General features: G+C 35.6%; 1 protein-coding gene across 13 annotated transcripts in view; it reads right to left on the bottom strand.

The window, feature by feature from the left end:
* KLC1 (kinesin light chain 1) overlaps positions 1-18,080 on the bottom strand; it is a 30,899-nt gene extending 12,819 nt beyond the window's left edge. For 3 of the 13 annotated variants that reach the window (XM_059819831.1, XM_059819827.1, XM_059819828.1), the window contains exons 1-12: positions 17,820-18,080; positions 14,674-14,904; positions 12,270-12,348; positions 10,073-10,298; positions 9,473-9,560; positions 8,637-8,738; positions 7,824-7,997; positions 7,574-7,673; positions 6,694-6,743; positions 6,537-6,604; positions 4,987-5,095; positions 1,334-1,468 (exon numbers count right to left, since the gene is read on the bottom strand). In XM_059819831.1, the coding sequence (XP_059675814.1) occupies positions 1,334-1,468; positions 4,987-5,095; positions 6,537-6,604; positions 6,694-6,743; positions 7,574-7,673; positions 7,824-7,997; positions 8,637-8,738; positions 9,473-9,560; positions 10,073-10,298; positions 12,270-12,348; positions 14,674-14,904; positions 17,820-18,080 (1,623 nt within the window). Of the gene's footprint in view, positions 1-1,302; positions 1,469-2,583; positions 2,615-4,945; positions 5,096-6,536; positions 6,605-6,693; positions 6,744-7,573; positions 7,674-7,823; positions 7,998-8,636; positions 8,739-9,472; positions 9,561-10,072; positions 10,299-12,269; positions 12,349-14,673; positions 14,905-17,819 lie in introns of all 13 variants that reach the window. The other 10 variants (XM_009814749.2, XM_009814757.2, XM_059819826.1 and 7 more) reach the window with 9 other exon arrangements.
* Between the last annotated feature and the right edge of the window lie 308 nt (positions 18,081-18,388).

The following is an 18,388-nucleotide window of genomic DNA, read 5'->3' on the forward strand; positions in this document are numbered from 1 at the left end:
AAAAAAGAGTTACCCAACCTTACTTTGGCTTTATTAATGATGCAGTATTATTCACAATAGATGCTGATTGACTGTCTTGGCACTGAGAACACCAATGCCAAGAAAACAATAATAAAGAGACAAAAGTAGAGATGGAAAGAACATGCTCCTTTAAGACTAAAGCAGTATGCGTTTTATCAAGATTTCTTTGGAACGCTAAACTTTGTCTCATGTGGCTAAAAAAAGAAGAAAAAAAAAAGAATAGCTATTGTAAGAGAAATGAAACTTCAGAACACCCAATATTGCAAAGTAGGCTACTTCCCCTCCCATACAGCAAAAGCAGGCAACAGCACTTTTATAATCTAACAGAGTATTTTCAGCAGAACTGCAGCTGGGAGTTAGTTAACAGTGCAATATATATATCCCATTGCCAGCAATGGGATAAAACATAGGTAAGCTGGTGACAGAAGCAAACAACTACATAAGCCACATCAGTAACTGAAAGCTTGCGCTGTCTTTTAAATAAAGGAAAACAATAGTTAGAAAAATGCATATGTAATCATGTTATATATATGTTTTTACTTTATGACAATCAGTGTTACACAGTGAAGCCAATATACAGGAAACAAATAGGAACAAGCCCTGACTCCAGTCAAATCCTAATAAGGGAAAGTGATATTAATATATCTCACTTAAGAAATGTGAAGTTACTATCACATTGTTATGTGATGGCACTGCCTCTTAAAACAGATTGTATAGCAGCTTGAAAAGTTATGTTCTTTCCTCTAACAAGTTGGGTAAGGAGGAGACAGGAATTATTTTAGTGATAGACTTATCACTTAATACATCTCCATAGCAAATGTTCTTTGTGATTCCAACAGATGCAGTATTTTTAAAGAAACATTTAAAATACAGGCAAATATGGCATCAAAAGGACAAAAGCAAAAGTAAGTTAAATGCCAGAGTATTTCTACCAGTAAAAAGAAACCACTGACAAGCAATTGAACACCAGACCATAACCAGGACACTCAATCAGCATTAAACAACTTAAATACAACTGCTTGGGATTCTTGAAGAAATTTCACCATTCAGGACAACAACAGAAAGGATGTTTTAAAATTTTAAAATAGTACATTTTTTTTTACATGGTGTTAATGAAAAACAAAATGTTACTCTTTATTTCTTAATTGATTTTGCAAAATTACAAAATACAAAGTCGATCAACCAAGAAACTACTGAAAACACAATAGGCTGATGAAGGGACAACCACGTTTGTTATGTTGATAATTTATCTAAGCTATTTTCTTAAACTGTGTACTGTACTTACCCCATTCCATTCTACGCTCATACTCACTTCCTCGCCTCCATCAGGACCACTCTCGTACTTTACCACATCAACATTGAGGCTTTCTCGGCTTCGCCTTTTTTCTATGCTCTCAGGGTCATTCAGCACTTCAGCAACTCTCTGTTTATGAACATTGTCAAGACCCTGAGAATTAAGTAAAATAGGAAAAGGTTTTATTTTATTATGAGCTATATTAATCTACAACTTACACACAAAAACCATACCAAGAAAGAAGTCAATCAAACCCATAACTCCATTACCCTGATTCTGCCTTCAAAGGGCAGTCAAGATGAGCTGCCCTTTATACATTGCAGGAATCAACATAGCATGAAGTGGACACACAGTTTGGTAGTTTGAGAACTCAATGACTTGCCATTCTTTTCCTCCTCCCCTATCACTTATTAAAGCCCCATGGTATTCATGTCACTTACCTGAAGCCATTTGGCCACGAGCTTAATATTTAAGCAATTTATAGATAATGAGCAGTCAATGCAATTCTCAGTTTTCCACCTATCAAATGGTGCAGTATTCACCCACCTTTGGAAAGAACATTGCAGGTGTCTGAATATCTAATGCCTAAGACACAGGTTGCGTTATTCAAAAATACTGACATATGACACTTGGCACAGTAGTATAATTTATCCTTCAGAAAGAAATCAAAGAGAAAATAAGCTTATAATAGAACAAACGAGATATATGGTTAATAAAATGTGTTTACTTTGTGTTAAAGAATGGCCACCAATTACCAAATAATCCTTTAAATATCTTAAAAGTGCTAAAATACCTTCTACGAAAACGCCACACTAAAAATAAAGGCAAAATCTTTAACACAGAAACTAGAAAGTAACAAAGCTCAAATCATACTTATTTGCAGTTTTGTTTCCTTTATAATAAACCTACTCCACATTATAAAAGGTGTTTGCTGACAGGAAGAGATCCCAATGAACACCTTACACATAAGAAAATATTCTGCATCTTTCATTGTGCAGCGTTAGCAGCAAATGCAGCAGGGGATCTGTGTGACAAATCCATAAAGTCTACCACAATACAGGAAGTGAAAATCAAGCCAAAATTCTACTTAAAAGTAAAGTGCGTGAATAAGAATGAAAGTTGGTTTAGTGGCATGGAGAATTCAGGTTCTTGGTTCTCACACAGCTGCTTTCCACTAACTGAAGAGCAGAACAGCCCTCGCTAATGGAATTCTACGCACAAAGAAGCATGAAACCAACATATAAAGATCATGTATTTTTCACTTCCACATGGCTGTATGGCACAGAAAAGTGGCTAGAGCTCTCAGACAGTATAGAAGAAAGGCTCAAATTGGCTTTTGCACCAAACCCTTTAGCAGCACAGAACACTAAAAGCATAAAATTATTTAAAATCATCACTGAGGAGGTGAAGTATCACATAAACAACCTCTAGGCTCTGTTTCAAAGCTATTGTCATTCATTTACCTCGCATATTAAAAAAAAAAAAGGGACAGGGAGCTGCACTTTCCCGGTTTGCTTGATTCTGTCAAGAAAGATGAAGGACAAAGAACTTCACTGGTTTTCAAAAATCTAGCATATACATCCCAGCAGCTAAAGCAAACAAAAAAAAAGTGTGAAGAACAGAGCTGTGGAGGACTGATGCTTTTCCATACCTGGGAACAAAAGCACCTCTTTGCTTTTAGCTCAAAAGGGAACATGCATTAATCCTGTCTGTCCTCCTTTACTTCAATGACCTAAATAGAAAGGTAGTGTTAAATGCTGCTAGTAAGACAGCATTGTTTCCTACATACCCAAATCTAGTGCTGTGTGCAATGTGATATATTGTAGTAATGGTACAGGTGGTATATGATGCACCAATGAAAATCTGAAGTATGCTTAATAAAAATAAAGTAGCAACAGCAAGTCTCCAGCAGGCTCTATGGAAAATGGAGAACAAGGAACAGTTTTTCCAGTGGTACTGGCAAGCCAGAAGTGGGCTGATTAAACAGAGACTCTAAAAGAGACTTCTGCAATAGCAAGATCCTTCCATCCTTAATTCCCAAATAATCAATTTCAAGCTTCACAGTAAAAATTTGAACTTAAGAAGTTGGTGTTCTGGTTTTTTAATATAAAAAAAGGAAACAAACATAACTACAAGCTAAGTCTTCTTCCAGTCTTCTAATTATTATTATATTATGCCAATTTATCTTGGTTGTATCTGTTCACACTAAAAAAAAAATCACATGTAATGGCAACAGTAAAACTAAGTACCAAAGCAAATATGTTAAGATGTAGTGCATGTTAATTTCTTATCTTCAAATCACATTTGAATGAGAGACCACCAATAATGAACCTTGAGAAAAGTATGTGAAAATCATCCTCAGTAAAAGAAAGTATCTGTATCAGCTATTTTTCCCCTGCCTTGAATCTTCCTTGCCGAAGAATTTTTCTCCCAGATTCATACTTTCCTCTTGCCAGTTTCGTTCCATTTATTTGGCAAACATCATTTTTCCATCATTTTTTGTGGAAGAAAGAACTTATGTCACCTTATATCAAAGGGAACTGTTGCTGAATTTGCTAGAAGAGCATAAGGTTTGCCCGGAACTTTTTTGCTCTCTCCCTTTTCCAGAAATCCACTTCTATATACATCAAGCACTGCAGCATCGTTCTTTAAAATACAACTTCAAATCAGTATAACCAATAAAAAAAAGTACATTATCAATAAAGATATGATCCATCACCTAAGTCAGTTTACTTCGATTTAGAATTTGAGTTTAGAATTTTACATGGACACATAAGGAGAAAAAAACCCAACAAAACAAACCACTTCCAAAAAAAATACAAAATATTATTTACTATTGCATAAAAACAAAACTAAAATTGAACTTTCCAAGTTTTTTTTTCATTGTTGTCATATTTTCTTATTTTGCTTTCCATTTTAACACTGACTGACAAGCCATGTTTGCTTGTCCAGTCTTATATACTGCTGTAAAAGACATTGTACCAAATCATCCAAAAGGGAAAGGAAAAACAAAAAGCCAATAAAACCCCAATAAAAGCAAACTCTCTGCCACCTTCTAAGACTGTGAGAAAGGCTTACTTGAACAGCACATTTGAGAGCACAGAGACAGCACAGAACTTCTCCACATTAGAAAAATAATAGTCCCCCCTTAAACTGTAATATCCATCCCATCGGTTTGCAAAAGTAACAGAAACAGCAACTGATAAATTTATAACGGTCTTCCGAAGGTCTGCACCAGTTGCAGTCTATCATATGCAGAACATGTGTAAGTTTGACAGCTCCTTATTAAAAGTAGAACAGCATTACTAGCAAAGGAGATTATCAACAGAAACTCTCCATTTTTCCCTAGCTACAAGTCCCTCCCCCAGGACATGTAGCCAGTTGAGAACTGCTGGCCAACACAGTGTTTTCTGCTCTTCCATTTTCCACGCTATTTCACTCCCAATTTGAATCACACCCCTGGTACATGGTGCCACTGCCCTAGCAATTAACCAGTTAGCAAGTGGTAAAATGGTATCAGTTTATCACCAGTTCAGATTGAAATTAGAGGGTGACACCAGGCACTGAATAGCTAAAAGCTTACATATTCTGCATGTACAATAGATCCTTGAAGTTGAAAATCTGCATGACCACAACGCAGAAATATCATTAAGGTGAATCTTCATACTTGCCTGTTTACGAGATCTCATTGCTGCCTCTTCTAATGTTTCAGCAGCTTCAAATTTGCCCTGTCGTCTGTAAAGCGCCCCAAGGTTCTTTAAGGTAGTCGTTACTGTTGGACTATTTAAAGAAAAAAAAAAAGGATATATATATACATGCACACAGTCTAAATTAACAAATTAATATAAATTAATATTTATCTCTTCTTCTGTAATATTTAATAAGTCTCTCTTGAAATATACTATACTGTACTTCATGTACATGGAAAAAGCTGTTAAACCCTTTCAATGCGCAGAACAGCTCACACTATGATTAGTCTACAGCCCTGAAAGCGGAAGTTAGTAACTAACCTCTAAACCTACTCAAGAGAAAACTGGAGAGCTACATCCTTGTGTTTCTCAGATGCATCTCAAGATGAAAATTTAGCTGAATCTGAGTGTGTCCAACTGAGTAATTGTGAAGCTTCCAGAAAATATACCTACTCATGCATGCAGTGACCATTACTGTAGCATGTGTTAGTCACAAAACAAATTACCAGTTCCTTTCATCAGCTTTTACTTAGTACCTAATTGCAGTTTCTATGCATTCAAACTACACTTGAAAAATAAAGGCGGGGGGTGGGGGTGAGGAATATATCGCACATTCCATTAACAAGTCTCACACTCCAAGACATTTTTTGTTTCAATGATACAATGAGAATTAGCTCAGTCACAGTATTGTTGCTTGAAGTTTTGCTCCAGTAACAGCAGAGAAAAGATTTCCTCATGCACTACAATGAACTAGTACATGAAAAACAAACCAACAACATGTACTGCACCCAGAGTTCAGGACGGAGAAAAAAGAGCAGATTTCAACAGTACAAAGGTTCTGTTGCTTGTTAAACACAAGAATTCAAACACTGAAGAAAAAAAACCTCACTGAACATTATCAGTACTGGGTGCAGGATTTTTCTTACATTGTACCACCTGCACATTAAAAAAAAAAGGCAGTTAAGGAACAAAATTAAAGCAAAAAAAAAATTTCACCAAGTATAATCCAAGTTGAAGTCCTTGTTTCTCTTCTTCCATTTTAAGGTACACGTTTTCATTCACACAAAACTATATTCTTCAAGCTTTAGAAACTGAAATAACGCTGAATTGTGGAAGTTTAATTTTGCTTCTTGTGCCAGCTAGAAAACTCAAGGCTCAGTTATTTGCACAGTCTCCTCTTTGCTTCTGGCCCTCTAGGTCTTGCTGGGGCAGGGAGAGCACATATGCCAACCAACAGTATAAAAAGAAAGAAAGGTGACCTATGCTTCCACGTGAAGGGCTGCCAAGAACACAAGTGGTGAATTTTTATGTCACTTACTAGATCTAACCAGCCTAGATTAAAAGCAGCCCTGGGACTTGAAAACTGCTACTGTGTTCCTGAAAGCCAGTCTTGGGGCCTGAATTTTTAATACTATAGTTTTTATAGTCCTAAGCAAGCAGCTGGTTTGGTTTCATTTTTAACCATGCTTTAATCTGACATTTCTGGACACTGGGTATTGCCACATTGTTTGTGCTTTAAAGAAATTACCCACCTGTCAACTTTGCAAGCTTTGTACCAGCCACCATATTCTCCAAAAGATGTGCCATCTTTTTGCTTTCCCTAAAACAAAAGTAACATTGAACAAAAATAACCAATTTGTAGCTTAAACAGTAAAAGCTCCAAAAAAAGATTTATGACAATGGCCTTACTTTGCATTCTTCCCTCTCTTCCGCATGCATCCAAATAGGCTTATTTTCATCTAATGAAACAGAAGAAAATATTTTATAGAAGTATTCATTGCCTGATTTTCACCCTTCTGAAATGAAGTTCTGAACCAGAGAATTATACTATTACCACCACAAAAAAGCCTATTATCCATACTACAAGCAGCAGATAAATAAAACATGCACCTCTTTTATAGTTTTACAGTTCTGTCTTTTCTTATCTGAACTTAGAAACAAATACTTCTGACAAGCTCTGAAGTCAGTATATGCTGCCATTGATTTGTCACGTGCCTAGCCCTGTGCTAGAAAACACGCATTTATTTCTTTTATCATAACAACTGTTTTGACATCTACTAAGTGGTGCATATGCTACTGTTAGGGAATGCAATTAAAATTCTTCACTTTTGACTTTAATGTACATTTGACTTTAATGTACAGTGCAATTCACAATTTAAGGGTATTTTCCCCTTTCTTTGAATGTATTAATGGAGGACTCACATTAGCAATGTATTAATTGTATCATTAGAAATCCTGCACTGACTTTTTCCTGTGACTGCAAAGTGACATACCAAATTGGTTTTGGTTGGGCATAAGATAAATTATGTCAGAAATACAATCCATAAAACATAAACCTACCAAGTCTGCCTCATCTAAGAAAAACTCTCCTTTTAAATCAAATGTTACTGCTGTATCTAAATGCTTTCTTACGATGAATGTACTTCAACGCATCTATAATCTCAATTTTTAAGTCTACCTCAGGCAGACAACAATTTTTATCAGGATACAATTAACTTCTTGCAGATTTTAGTTCATACCAACTACAAAAATGAAACATACATTCAAATCTAGGGATGAAGTTTCTTACCATCTACAGAGCCAAATTCCCGTTCATGAGCACGAGTAAGAATCTCTTTGTATAAAGTTTCCGCTTGCTTAAATTTGCCCTGTTTTAGATAGCAGGATGCCTGAAAACAAAATATCCCCCAAAAGATCTAATCAGCACACTGGTTTACTTAGCTTGATAAATAATAAATACAACACATGCTGAAAAAACATGCATTTCAATCCATCAGAAAATTTTACTTTTTCTTAGATTTACTTTACAAAAGGCTTACCAGGTTATTCTTTGTTTTCGCAACATTTGGATCATCAGGTCCCAGCTTAGTTTGGTAAATCTCCAGTGCCCTCTGATAGTAGTATTCAACCTCCTCATATTTACCCTGGTTCTGGCATAGTAAAGCCAAGTTATTTAATTGTTTGGCAACATCAGGGTGGTCTTTCCCCAGAACCTGAAAATGAAATACCTTTTATTAAAACATTCTCCAATCATCATAGAGGGTTTAGAAATGCATCATTTAGAAATACTCCATTAGTTTGTATCATCAATTCAACATGAGGATGACAAAAGCAAAATTTGCGTTTGAAAGATACAAAAATTAGTCAATTCTGAGAATGGTGCAGAACAATTCATAACAGGAATAATATAAGTAGTATAACAACATCATATTCAGCATATTACACAAAGAAACCTGAAGATGCAGGCATTCAGTCTCATGGACTAGAATAAATATCCACATAGTCATAGAATAACCAACTTAAAAATTTTAATGATGTTTCGCTTTTAGTGCCAATGCTCTTGTCAAATCAAAAATTACTTAACTATCAAAGGGGAAAGAAAAAGGTAAAGAAGGTTAGTTACAAAATACAGATTTCAGAATATACCCAGAGTGCTTCAACAGCTCTACAGGACTAGTGGAATTTACTACTGTTTTGAATTTCAGACACTGCTAACTACTAGGGCATTGCTAACTCTGTGGTTTATCTGGCAGACCTACCCAAACAAAACACAAAAAATGTCAAAGTTTTTAACTTTGCCCCCTCCCTCAAAAAAAATCCATTCAAAAGGTGATGTATTCTTTTACTCATACCTTTTCTCTGATTTCCAGAGCTCGCTTACACAACGGTTCAGCTTCTTTGTACTTTCCCCGTTTACCATAAAGTACTGCAAGATTGTTTAGAGTTGCTGCCACCTGTCAACAGTGAAGAAATATTAATTACACTGGAATTTGCTGATACAAGTATCTGACAATGAACACATCTGCAATGTACTGATGTCTTCAAATTTTCCATGCACAGGGTAGATCTCTTGAAATTTGTAAATTAAGAAATAATTATTATTGAATGCATACATGCACAAACAAGGAAAGGAAAAAACTGAAATCATTAAGTACTTCTGTTTCACTTGTGGAAATGTCATTTAGTGCATACATGTTCTTCATATGTTCTTCTCTTGCAAAGTTACCTCTCACATATACACTCAGAGCTGCCCTGCTTCACACAGGCTACATTAAGTGTGAGATATCACATTCATTTTAAAAACTAAATAAAAAAGCTTGATTTATGTTTCATTTAAAAGCAGCAGTAAACCAAATCAGAAGTACACCTTCAATCTGAGTTTAATAAAGTGATTTGAGTAAGCAGATTAAAACCTTTCTTCCCAAATTAATTTCCCATAGAAAATCCATGCAATCCAAATCAAATATGTGCGAGTCATTTGTAGTGAAACAGCACTGAATACAATGCTCAAAAAGGTACATTAAATATTTAAGAGAAAACAAAGACTGTTACATTGTGGCCTCCTACCTGTACTATTCAGAGATAAGCCAGGTCTTAAAAACTTTCCTGTTGAGTTTAATATTAGAATAAGTTGAAAATAATTCAGTTAAAAAAACAACTAAGAATATGATATTGCATGTATACAAACCGCTGGATGATCTTTGCCCAAAGTCTTTTCGCGGATAGCCAAGGCATCATTCAGGAGATTTGCTGCATCTTTGTATTTGTTCTGGTCTCTAAATTTTAAAGAGTCATAATTAATACTGGGGATTCAGAAACGAAAGTCACAAAAATGAAGCTGACTTCAGTACTGGCCTAACAATGCTAGTACAAAAGAAGAGTAATTGAGAATATATTCAGAAATCAGGAAGTAAAAACCTGAAGCCTGTAACTGTAAAGTAGTTTGCTGGTTAAGGATTAGCATATACTATTTCTACACTGCTGTCCAACTTATACCTCTAGATTATTTGTAAGTGGGTAATCAAGACATGCCCCTCAGTAGACCAAAAAAAGTATCAAAACCAGCTTCGCTCCCAAAACAAAGGCACAGGCAAAAATGCAGCAACTTGTTTGACTTAAGTATAGGGAGACATATAAATATTGGAGGACCCTCTTGAAGGTTTTAATAGAAAACAGGGAATGGAAAATAATACAACAGTCAAAAAAAATGTTAGTCTGAATGTTAAGGGGTTGTAGAAATATATTAACTATTTATTCGACTGATATTTATCTATATCAGTATACAAACCTGTACACCAAAGCAAGTATATTCAACATAGTGGCAACATCAGGATGATCATGACCCGAAGTCTTCTCCAGATCTTCCAGAGCTTGTTTACAGAGAGGTACAGCAACCTCATATCTACCTTGGGAAGCGTACTGAATAACAAGATTATGAAGGGTCCTTAATCTTGCTGGAATTTCATAGCCACCTTGTTGGGCAGCAGCTGCTGCACTGCTATGCTGCTGTTGAACTGAAAGAAATCCGAAAGATTTCAAATTGTTTAAAAGATGACTGTAACTAAACACCTAACATTAGTACTCAATGACACAAAATGAGGCTCACTGAATTTTATTTCTTCAATACAAAGCATTAGTATTAGAACATAATTCACAGCAGTCATGCTGTCTTGAACAGTGACAGTGAAAATATGACCATTTACTGTCCAGTAATTACTGTCCAGTCCAAATACTGTCCGGTATTTTATTAATATTATTTTACACTTCTATTAGCTCAAAGGGCCAAGTGTAATAAACCAATGAAGAAAGCAGGAAACTCTTTCAGCTCAGCAAATCATTAACAATTCTCAAGATCAGATCATAATTTTGCCCTTACAAATATTGACATTTCCCTATGGAAAGGAACATTAACATAAACAAGCCAAGTACCTGCAGAAAAGCTCAAATTATTTGTCCTTTTTCCTTTATTCTCCTTCTCTAAACACACAATTTTTTTTTTGTTTCCCTTTGTTTGCTATACCAAGGAATACTTAAGGTTGGCACATAAAGGATTAAAACATCTTGGATGCCACTAATAACAGTTGCAAGAGAAAAGGCTCTGAGTCAAAGCCAAAGCCAGTTGTCAACTTTTAGGTTTTACTCACTAACCCTCAGGGTTAGCCACTTATTTTCCAGTAGCTCCTAACCTTTGGATGTTGCAACCCCCACCCTCCCACTCCCCCCAGCAGTCTACTACCCTTTTTCTCTTCACCTGGGAGATTTCTGGGAAGATTGAGAAAAATTACCTTACTCATTTTCATTAAATTCTAGACAACACACAGGATAAGGGCTACAGCTGTGAGCCTGACTTTCTCCTCTCCTTTCTATTAAGCAAAGAACACTCTCACAGCAAGTGGGAGCATTTCATGTCAGTGGAATCATACAATTCCAAGCCTACATCCACAATCACTGCCTACCAAAGCACTGAAGCATTTCAGTATTTTTCCTGGAGGTCAAGGAAATTACTGAAATGTCACCTTTGTCTTCTGTAAAGCAAAATAAGATAGACCGACTATGCAGGTATATAGGCAGCTTTGTCGTTCAATTTTCCTACTACAGAATTCTAGGAAAGGAAGGATCAGCTCAGGATGGAGTTCATAGTCAACACTAACCTATTCTAAACTCTTCAAGTCCTCCTTCCATTGCTGGCTATGGATAGAATTACCACACTATCAAGCATGCAGTGTATCTTGTGTATGTGCCCATAAAGGAAATTCAAAACTCTGCTGATTACAAAGGTGGGATCCTGCAGACATTTTTTTCTGAAGTCATTTGTCTGTTAAGAACTGCACATGCACTACAATACCAATACATTATATAATATATCAGCTTCACACCCATATGAAAAAACACATTTCACTAAACAAGGTTACCTATTAATGGCTTCTTTCAACCACACTACCATATCCCTACCTCAAACTTCAATGCATATTCATCAGCCCTTCTGACCTTAAGACAATACTTCTAGAATGAGTAGTAAAATAAGGAAGGCAATCTTAGCAAAGAACGAAAGATTATTTGAGAAAGACTTCATACTGAAACCTGCCTCAAAACACTAAATCAGATCATTAAAAAGGTCATTAACAGAACTCACCATCTGGGCAGACCATCAAAAAGCTTCAATATTTCGAATCTGGCCCAGTCACTTGGAACAAACCTTTTCCATTCTGAGGCCCACAGGAAAGACTGTGGGACCAATTTTGTGCTGAAGTCAGTCCCAAGAACTTTACAACAGCTAGTAAACTCTGTTTAAAAAACTAAGCCCCAGTTCTATACATATTGATGTATAGAATGCTTATCAATGACTGGTTTCCTTATTCTAGCAGAGGCATTCACCACTCCACTGTGTTCCAGAGGATCCCAAGCATGGATTCATTTTTGTAAAAAGCATCTTTATACTCTGCATTGCAGAAATACACTAACATTGTAATTTGAAGTGCACTTACTTCCTTGTCCTTGATCATCTTCATCATTGGGAAATAAGTCATCCAAAGGCTCTTTGGTGGAATCCGTATCTTTATCCTCCTATAGAACAACCCCAAACCCAAACAAATAAGTACACTTAAATCTAAGACATAAAGGGACAGTCCAATTAATCAGCAATATTAAAAGAAAACCCCACATCCAGAACTTAGGAATTGCCAAGAATAACATTTCTCATAGAAGTTTAATGAAGGTCTTATGTTCAAATGTATTTACATACTCTGTCCCGAAACAATACAGGACACCTTCAGAAAAGCCAGGAATAGAAATCAGGTCTCCTAGATTTCAGTCTCGATTTAAGCACACAAGAACACATTTGCTATTCTTACAGACATTATACCTACTGAAAGTACCCAGTGAAGAATGAGCACTACTGAATACAGAATTGTCCACTGTACTTTTTTAGTCATAAACGCAGTTATAGATGAGCAAGGGAGAGGAATAAGGAGATTCATCTCCTGAAGAAGAATAAAGTTGCACTAGCAACTTTAATTATGCCACCTCAGTTTCTGAGTACTCAACTTCTGCACAAATAATAGATTTTGCAATTGTAATCAGTAAGGTTCAAAAAGAAAAAAAAACGCACTTGGAAGGTAGTTCATCTCCAATAGTCTCTATCTGGAACCATATTAATTTCTGCATAATCCATCAGTGTATATTGATTTTAAACATCCAAAGATCACTCCAAATCCCACAATCATGTAAAATAAAAAACATAGAATCAATCCTGTTTCTTAAATGTGGAGTCTACACAATATAAATAGTTGAAGTTCTCAGAAATGTTAATCTCAATAAGGAGAAAACCCAGGACCAGAACACATTCCTATTTTTCTGGCTCTCCATCCAACATATTTTTCCACAGATAAGAAAAAGGCAACTGCTGCTGCTGGCATTCGAGTTCAATGGTGGCAAAGTGGGTGCTCTGCAAAAACAGCAGATTGATGGGACTAGATCACAGAATCACAGAATCAGTACGGTTGGAAAAGACCTGTAAGATCATCGAGTCCAACCTGGGGGGGGGGGGGGGGGGGGGGGGGGGGGGGAAACAAAAAAAAACCAACACAACCACAAAACCCACGCCACACAACAACAATAACAAGCCACAACCCACCCAACACCACACAGCACCATGTCCATCAAGCTACATCCCACAATGCCACATCCACACGCATCTCAGATAGGAAGTTCAAAATTTTAAGTGTGGTGATTCCAATCTCATACTGAGTATACACAATTGACTATTTTCAAAGGCTAACAGAGACTGTCCATATAGTTAGTGAAACTATAAAGATGCTTTGCTTACTTTGCCCCTATTTGCCAATTAAACTTCAAATAATCATGTTATTTAGGCCATCTGCAGATTACAGTTCAACAGTGAGCAAAATCCCAATATTCCCTCCTCCTGCCCCTTTTCTAAACAGGCTTCACTGGCAGTATTCAACTGCAAATACCAGCTCATGAAACAGCACTGAAGAGTTCCACGTGCAACTGACCAAGAAAACTCTCACTACTCACAATATGTTAAAAAGGATTTACTCAAGCAGTTCGTTAAACATGACTAAAACACATACATTTTCAACCATTATGTTGTTGAAATAATTGGTTATGAAAAGCTGTTCTTTCCAAGACACAGCTGAGAAGGTCTGAACGCACAAAATGAGATCTTTCTCTACAGCGCCATCTAACTTAAGAAAACAAAACAAAAGGATAACAAAGGCAAATAATTCAGAAGTCTTTAAGTGGTAAGTGACTTCTGTAAATTAAAATGGTATCCATTTTCTCTCCAAATCTAAGAATATGTAACACAATGGGCTAGCTAAACACGACTGAAAATGTGCAGATGATCACAATGTCTGGCAAAAGGTTATGAAAGGGGATTCAATAACATCCTATCCTAGTATAAATTCTCAACAGATATAAAAGCTACACACTGATTTCACTAGATGAAAATTAAATCTTTTACTTGCAGTCAAAATAAGCCAAGTCCCCTAAGTACTCAGAATATCTAACAGTTTACATTCCCCACTTATTTTAACTCTTGAATTTACAGAAGGTAATTTTTGGCTTGAAGTTCAGGTCTTCATATTTTTTTAAGATAATATGACACTAAATAAGTATTTATGGATTTTGACCCTCATATATATTCTATTATCTACAGACAGTGAAACATTTACTCTCTTAAAGTAAGAATGAACTAAACTCTCAGAATCTTTCTGCAGACTACGTGACACTGGTATAAGGTAAAAATTTTAATGACAAGTTTATGTTAGAGACAAATAATAAGATTACATCTGTCATTTCTCAGTAACTAGACAGATTACAACACGTATCTAAATGTAAGGTGCTTTTTGCTATACAGCTACTTACTGATGGTGAAATATCATCATCATATTTTTTTAATTGATTCATGAATTCTAGATGTTTCTTTTCTTCCTCCAGTTGAGCCACAGATTGCTCACTTTTCTGTAGTTTCTGTTGTGTATTGGCTAGTTCATCCCGTAGCCACTGATTTTCCTGGCATAGCCGGCGAACCTGAGCACGCAATTTCTGCTTCTCTGATTCCACTGCATTTAAGTGATTTGACAAGGCCATCATCACCTAAAAAGCAGAAGGTGTCACATGACATACTTCCTCTAGAATGCAGTCCTGTATTTAACATAGAAGCTTTTTATTATTTAAAACCTATGTCAGCTGTGAAATCTGGTAAACATTCAGATTTCTCTTCTTTTTATATCTGGTTCTCACTTTTCCTCTAAACTTATTTACCATTTGTTCAGCCAGAATTAACCCAGAGGAACTTTCTGCTAATGATTGTTTTCCATGATGCTATCAGAAGTGAAATTGTTTATGATTACATAGTATAATTAAATAACATAATTAAATTGCATATTATAATTAAATATTATGTATTACAAAATGATTACATATAATCTTAAGATATATGAAAATTTTGAACTAGGATTTAGATTACTGAAATGGAAAACTTTGTCCCACTAACATGAAATGGAGCAGTAATACTTTTAACTTGAAGGATCACAAAAATAACCTAAGAACTAACACAGAGTTCTAATTTAAGAGCTTTCAGACAGAAAAGGATTCATATACATGCTTACAGTTCATAAGTGTGAACACCTCAGCATAACGATAATACTTCGAAGGGACAATTATACTACAGAGATCTAAATGCACAACTGAACACACAATTTATATAAGCACTTTATAGATACATGTCATAAGCCTGAGTGTGCAGACATTTAATGTGTTTGAACAGTGACATTAAGGACAAAAAACCAGAACAGCCATAAAAGCAGTCTACTTGGATTTCCTTTTTTTCTAAGCAAAGTTAAATGAAAAAGGAGCTTGTTAAGTGAAAGCCAGCCACTACATACAGAAGATATTCTCCCTTCACTGTTTATGTAATCTCCCACTGATACATGTAGAACAGCTGATAGCAATCCCGGGAAGCACACCTTTTAAGAACAGGCAACTGGTGATAATAAAAATCTTCTTTTAGATGAATTTGACATCTCCAAGTTATCAGTATTTCATCTCCTCAATTTCATGTTTCTTTAAAACAAAAGTTACTTTGAAGTGTTTTTAAACTAAGTATTTCATGTGAAACAGATGGTGTCCTTAGCTGAAATTTCAAGTTTCACAAAAAATACATCAAGCCTTTAGAAACTACTTTTTCCTATGAAGGTAAAGATAAAACTCCAGGTATAATTTCCTAATACCAGTCCAAATCTCCAGACTTCAGCACCTACCTATTTACACATTCAAAACTGTTAATAATTTAGATTACTTGGCCTATTCAAACAGTGGAATTTTAACATCAAAAAGTATATTTAGGAAAGTTGTGATAATAGGGTTAACATCCTCAAACAACATTCTACAAGCTACAATGGCAAACTAAAACCTTTTGTAACCTTACAGTCTAGAAAAGTTTGATTACTTCTTCAGCAAAGTCAGTTTCATTTTCATGGAAATAACACTTGTGCCATCAGACCTACATCCATGTCACAAAAACATCTTAAAATATTTCCATATCTTAATTTAAATCCTGCAAATAAAAAAAGTACTACATTATTGCAACCCAAAGCAGGAAGAGTAGGCTGATCAGGTCTGAAAGCAGTAGTTTGAAGTGTAATTGCTTTCCTAACAAAGGCAGTAAATGCAGACTTCTTGGCTCCTCGCCACCACAGTTCACAAAACACCGTGTGGGGGAAACAAGGCAGTAACATCTGCAATCGAGGCTGCTGAACCTGATAGAGCTACCTTTTTGGAGTCCCAATACCATGCAAAGTTAGGAAAGAGAAGCTACTCATTCATTCACAGATCTTCTACAAACACCCATTAAAGGTAACTCAACAATTGCAATTTTATTCCATGTATTGTCTAGTATCTTCTTCCAATACAAGGGATCAAAGCTTGTACAATATACTAAGGCCTGACAGTCTGTACTGTAATGTCCAGGGGTTCTACATTCCCATGTCTGTTAACCCGTATTTGTTCATTCTCTCAGGCCTCAATTTGCCGTGGTCCAATGCACACAACTCCCAGATCACAGAATAATAATAGCTCAATCCAGATGAGAAGACTGAGCACAGTTATAGACCATTATAAAACCTATTAATATAAAATTAACTCATTGGCATTTTCAACTCATTTGCAAACACTCTGCCATTTTATACTGACTGTGTCACATCACATCTTTTTAGGTTTTTGACCTAGTACAAAATACCCTAAAGCTGGACTGTAAATATAGTCCTGACATCCTGACTAAACATGCATCTTTTCAATCATCTTCTGCAGATGATACCTTCGTCGACTAAGATAGTTCACAGAAATTAGCTCAGACTCCTTTCTTTAATGCCTCAGTGAAAGTTGTTAAGAATTGAGTAGAGAATCTGAACCTTTAACATGTTTTTGGATTCAATTTTGTTTTAGTAAAATGTTCAATAAACATTAGAGATTCTTAAGCTCCAGGAGTATTGTGAGCTACTATAAAGAATCTCAGAATCAAGGGAATAAAAACATTAATTTAAGGTTATGGCAGAGCTCAAAGGCTGGAGCAAATTCATTTATTTGCGAGACCTCCCTATGTAATAATTTAGAGTTACAATGCCAATGTTCAGTTCTTGAGCTGCTCAAACATTACCTGCCTAATGCTGTAGAAAAGTCTAAACAGAAAATAGCAACTGTCTCACTGAAGTAAAGAGGAGCTCAGTTATGAGCTTCAGTGCTTTAATACTGAATGCATAATTAGCTCTGTAACACAGCAGGACAGCCAGTATCTACCTCTATTAAGTACAGCAGTCTTTTTACTTATTGTACAATAACATCATAAATGTCCCAGCACATTGCTAATATTCAGTAAGGCAAATATAAGTCCTTCAAAACTCATCTCTGTTTACTTCAAATTTTCCAATTATAGGTCAAATAATGATTTTTTTTTTTTTAACACCAAAAATTCATTCCAAGTCTGAAATGCTTTATTTCTACTGCAATTTTACCTGTGCTTCACTAAGGCCAAGCTCCAGCATTTCCAGTGACTTTCGAATCATGTTTGATTTTTCTTCAACCAGATTAGTTTCATCATCTTTCTTCAAACATTTCAGTGTTTCAAGTAAGCTCTGTAATATTGAATTGTGTTCATTCTTCAGTGCCTCTAGTCCATTAATCACTTGTTTAGTTTTGGCAATGATTTCATCTTGAGTGAGTTTCTCCAACTTCTCTTCCTTTAAATACACCATTGTGGACATGTTTTCATACATTCTGAAATAGAAGAGTACACCAGTTAACCCAGAAGTAAAAATAAAATAAGCAATTCTTTATAACTGAATAAAGCTTTCCTTTAAGAAGTCATTAAAACATAGGAATTTAAAATGTATATTCAGCATGTAATAATGTTTTTGCACAACTTTTACAATAGTCCTGGGTTTGAACAGTGTTTCAAGTTTCCCGGCTTCTACTTTCAGAGTTAATATTAGCACTAATTCATAAGCCAAACAACTGAAAATAAAATTATATCACAATATGGCAGAAGAATTTTCAACGAGCACTGAAGAATCAGGCTGCATCT

Source organism: Gavia stellata, chromosome 7, assembly GCF_030936135.1.
Source record: "Gavia stellata isolate bGavSte3 chromosome 7, bGavSte3.hap2, whole genome shotgun sequence".
Taxonomy (NCBI): domain Eukaryota; kingdom Metazoa; phylum Chordata; class Aves; order Gaviiformes; family Gaviidae; genus Gavia; species Gavia stellata.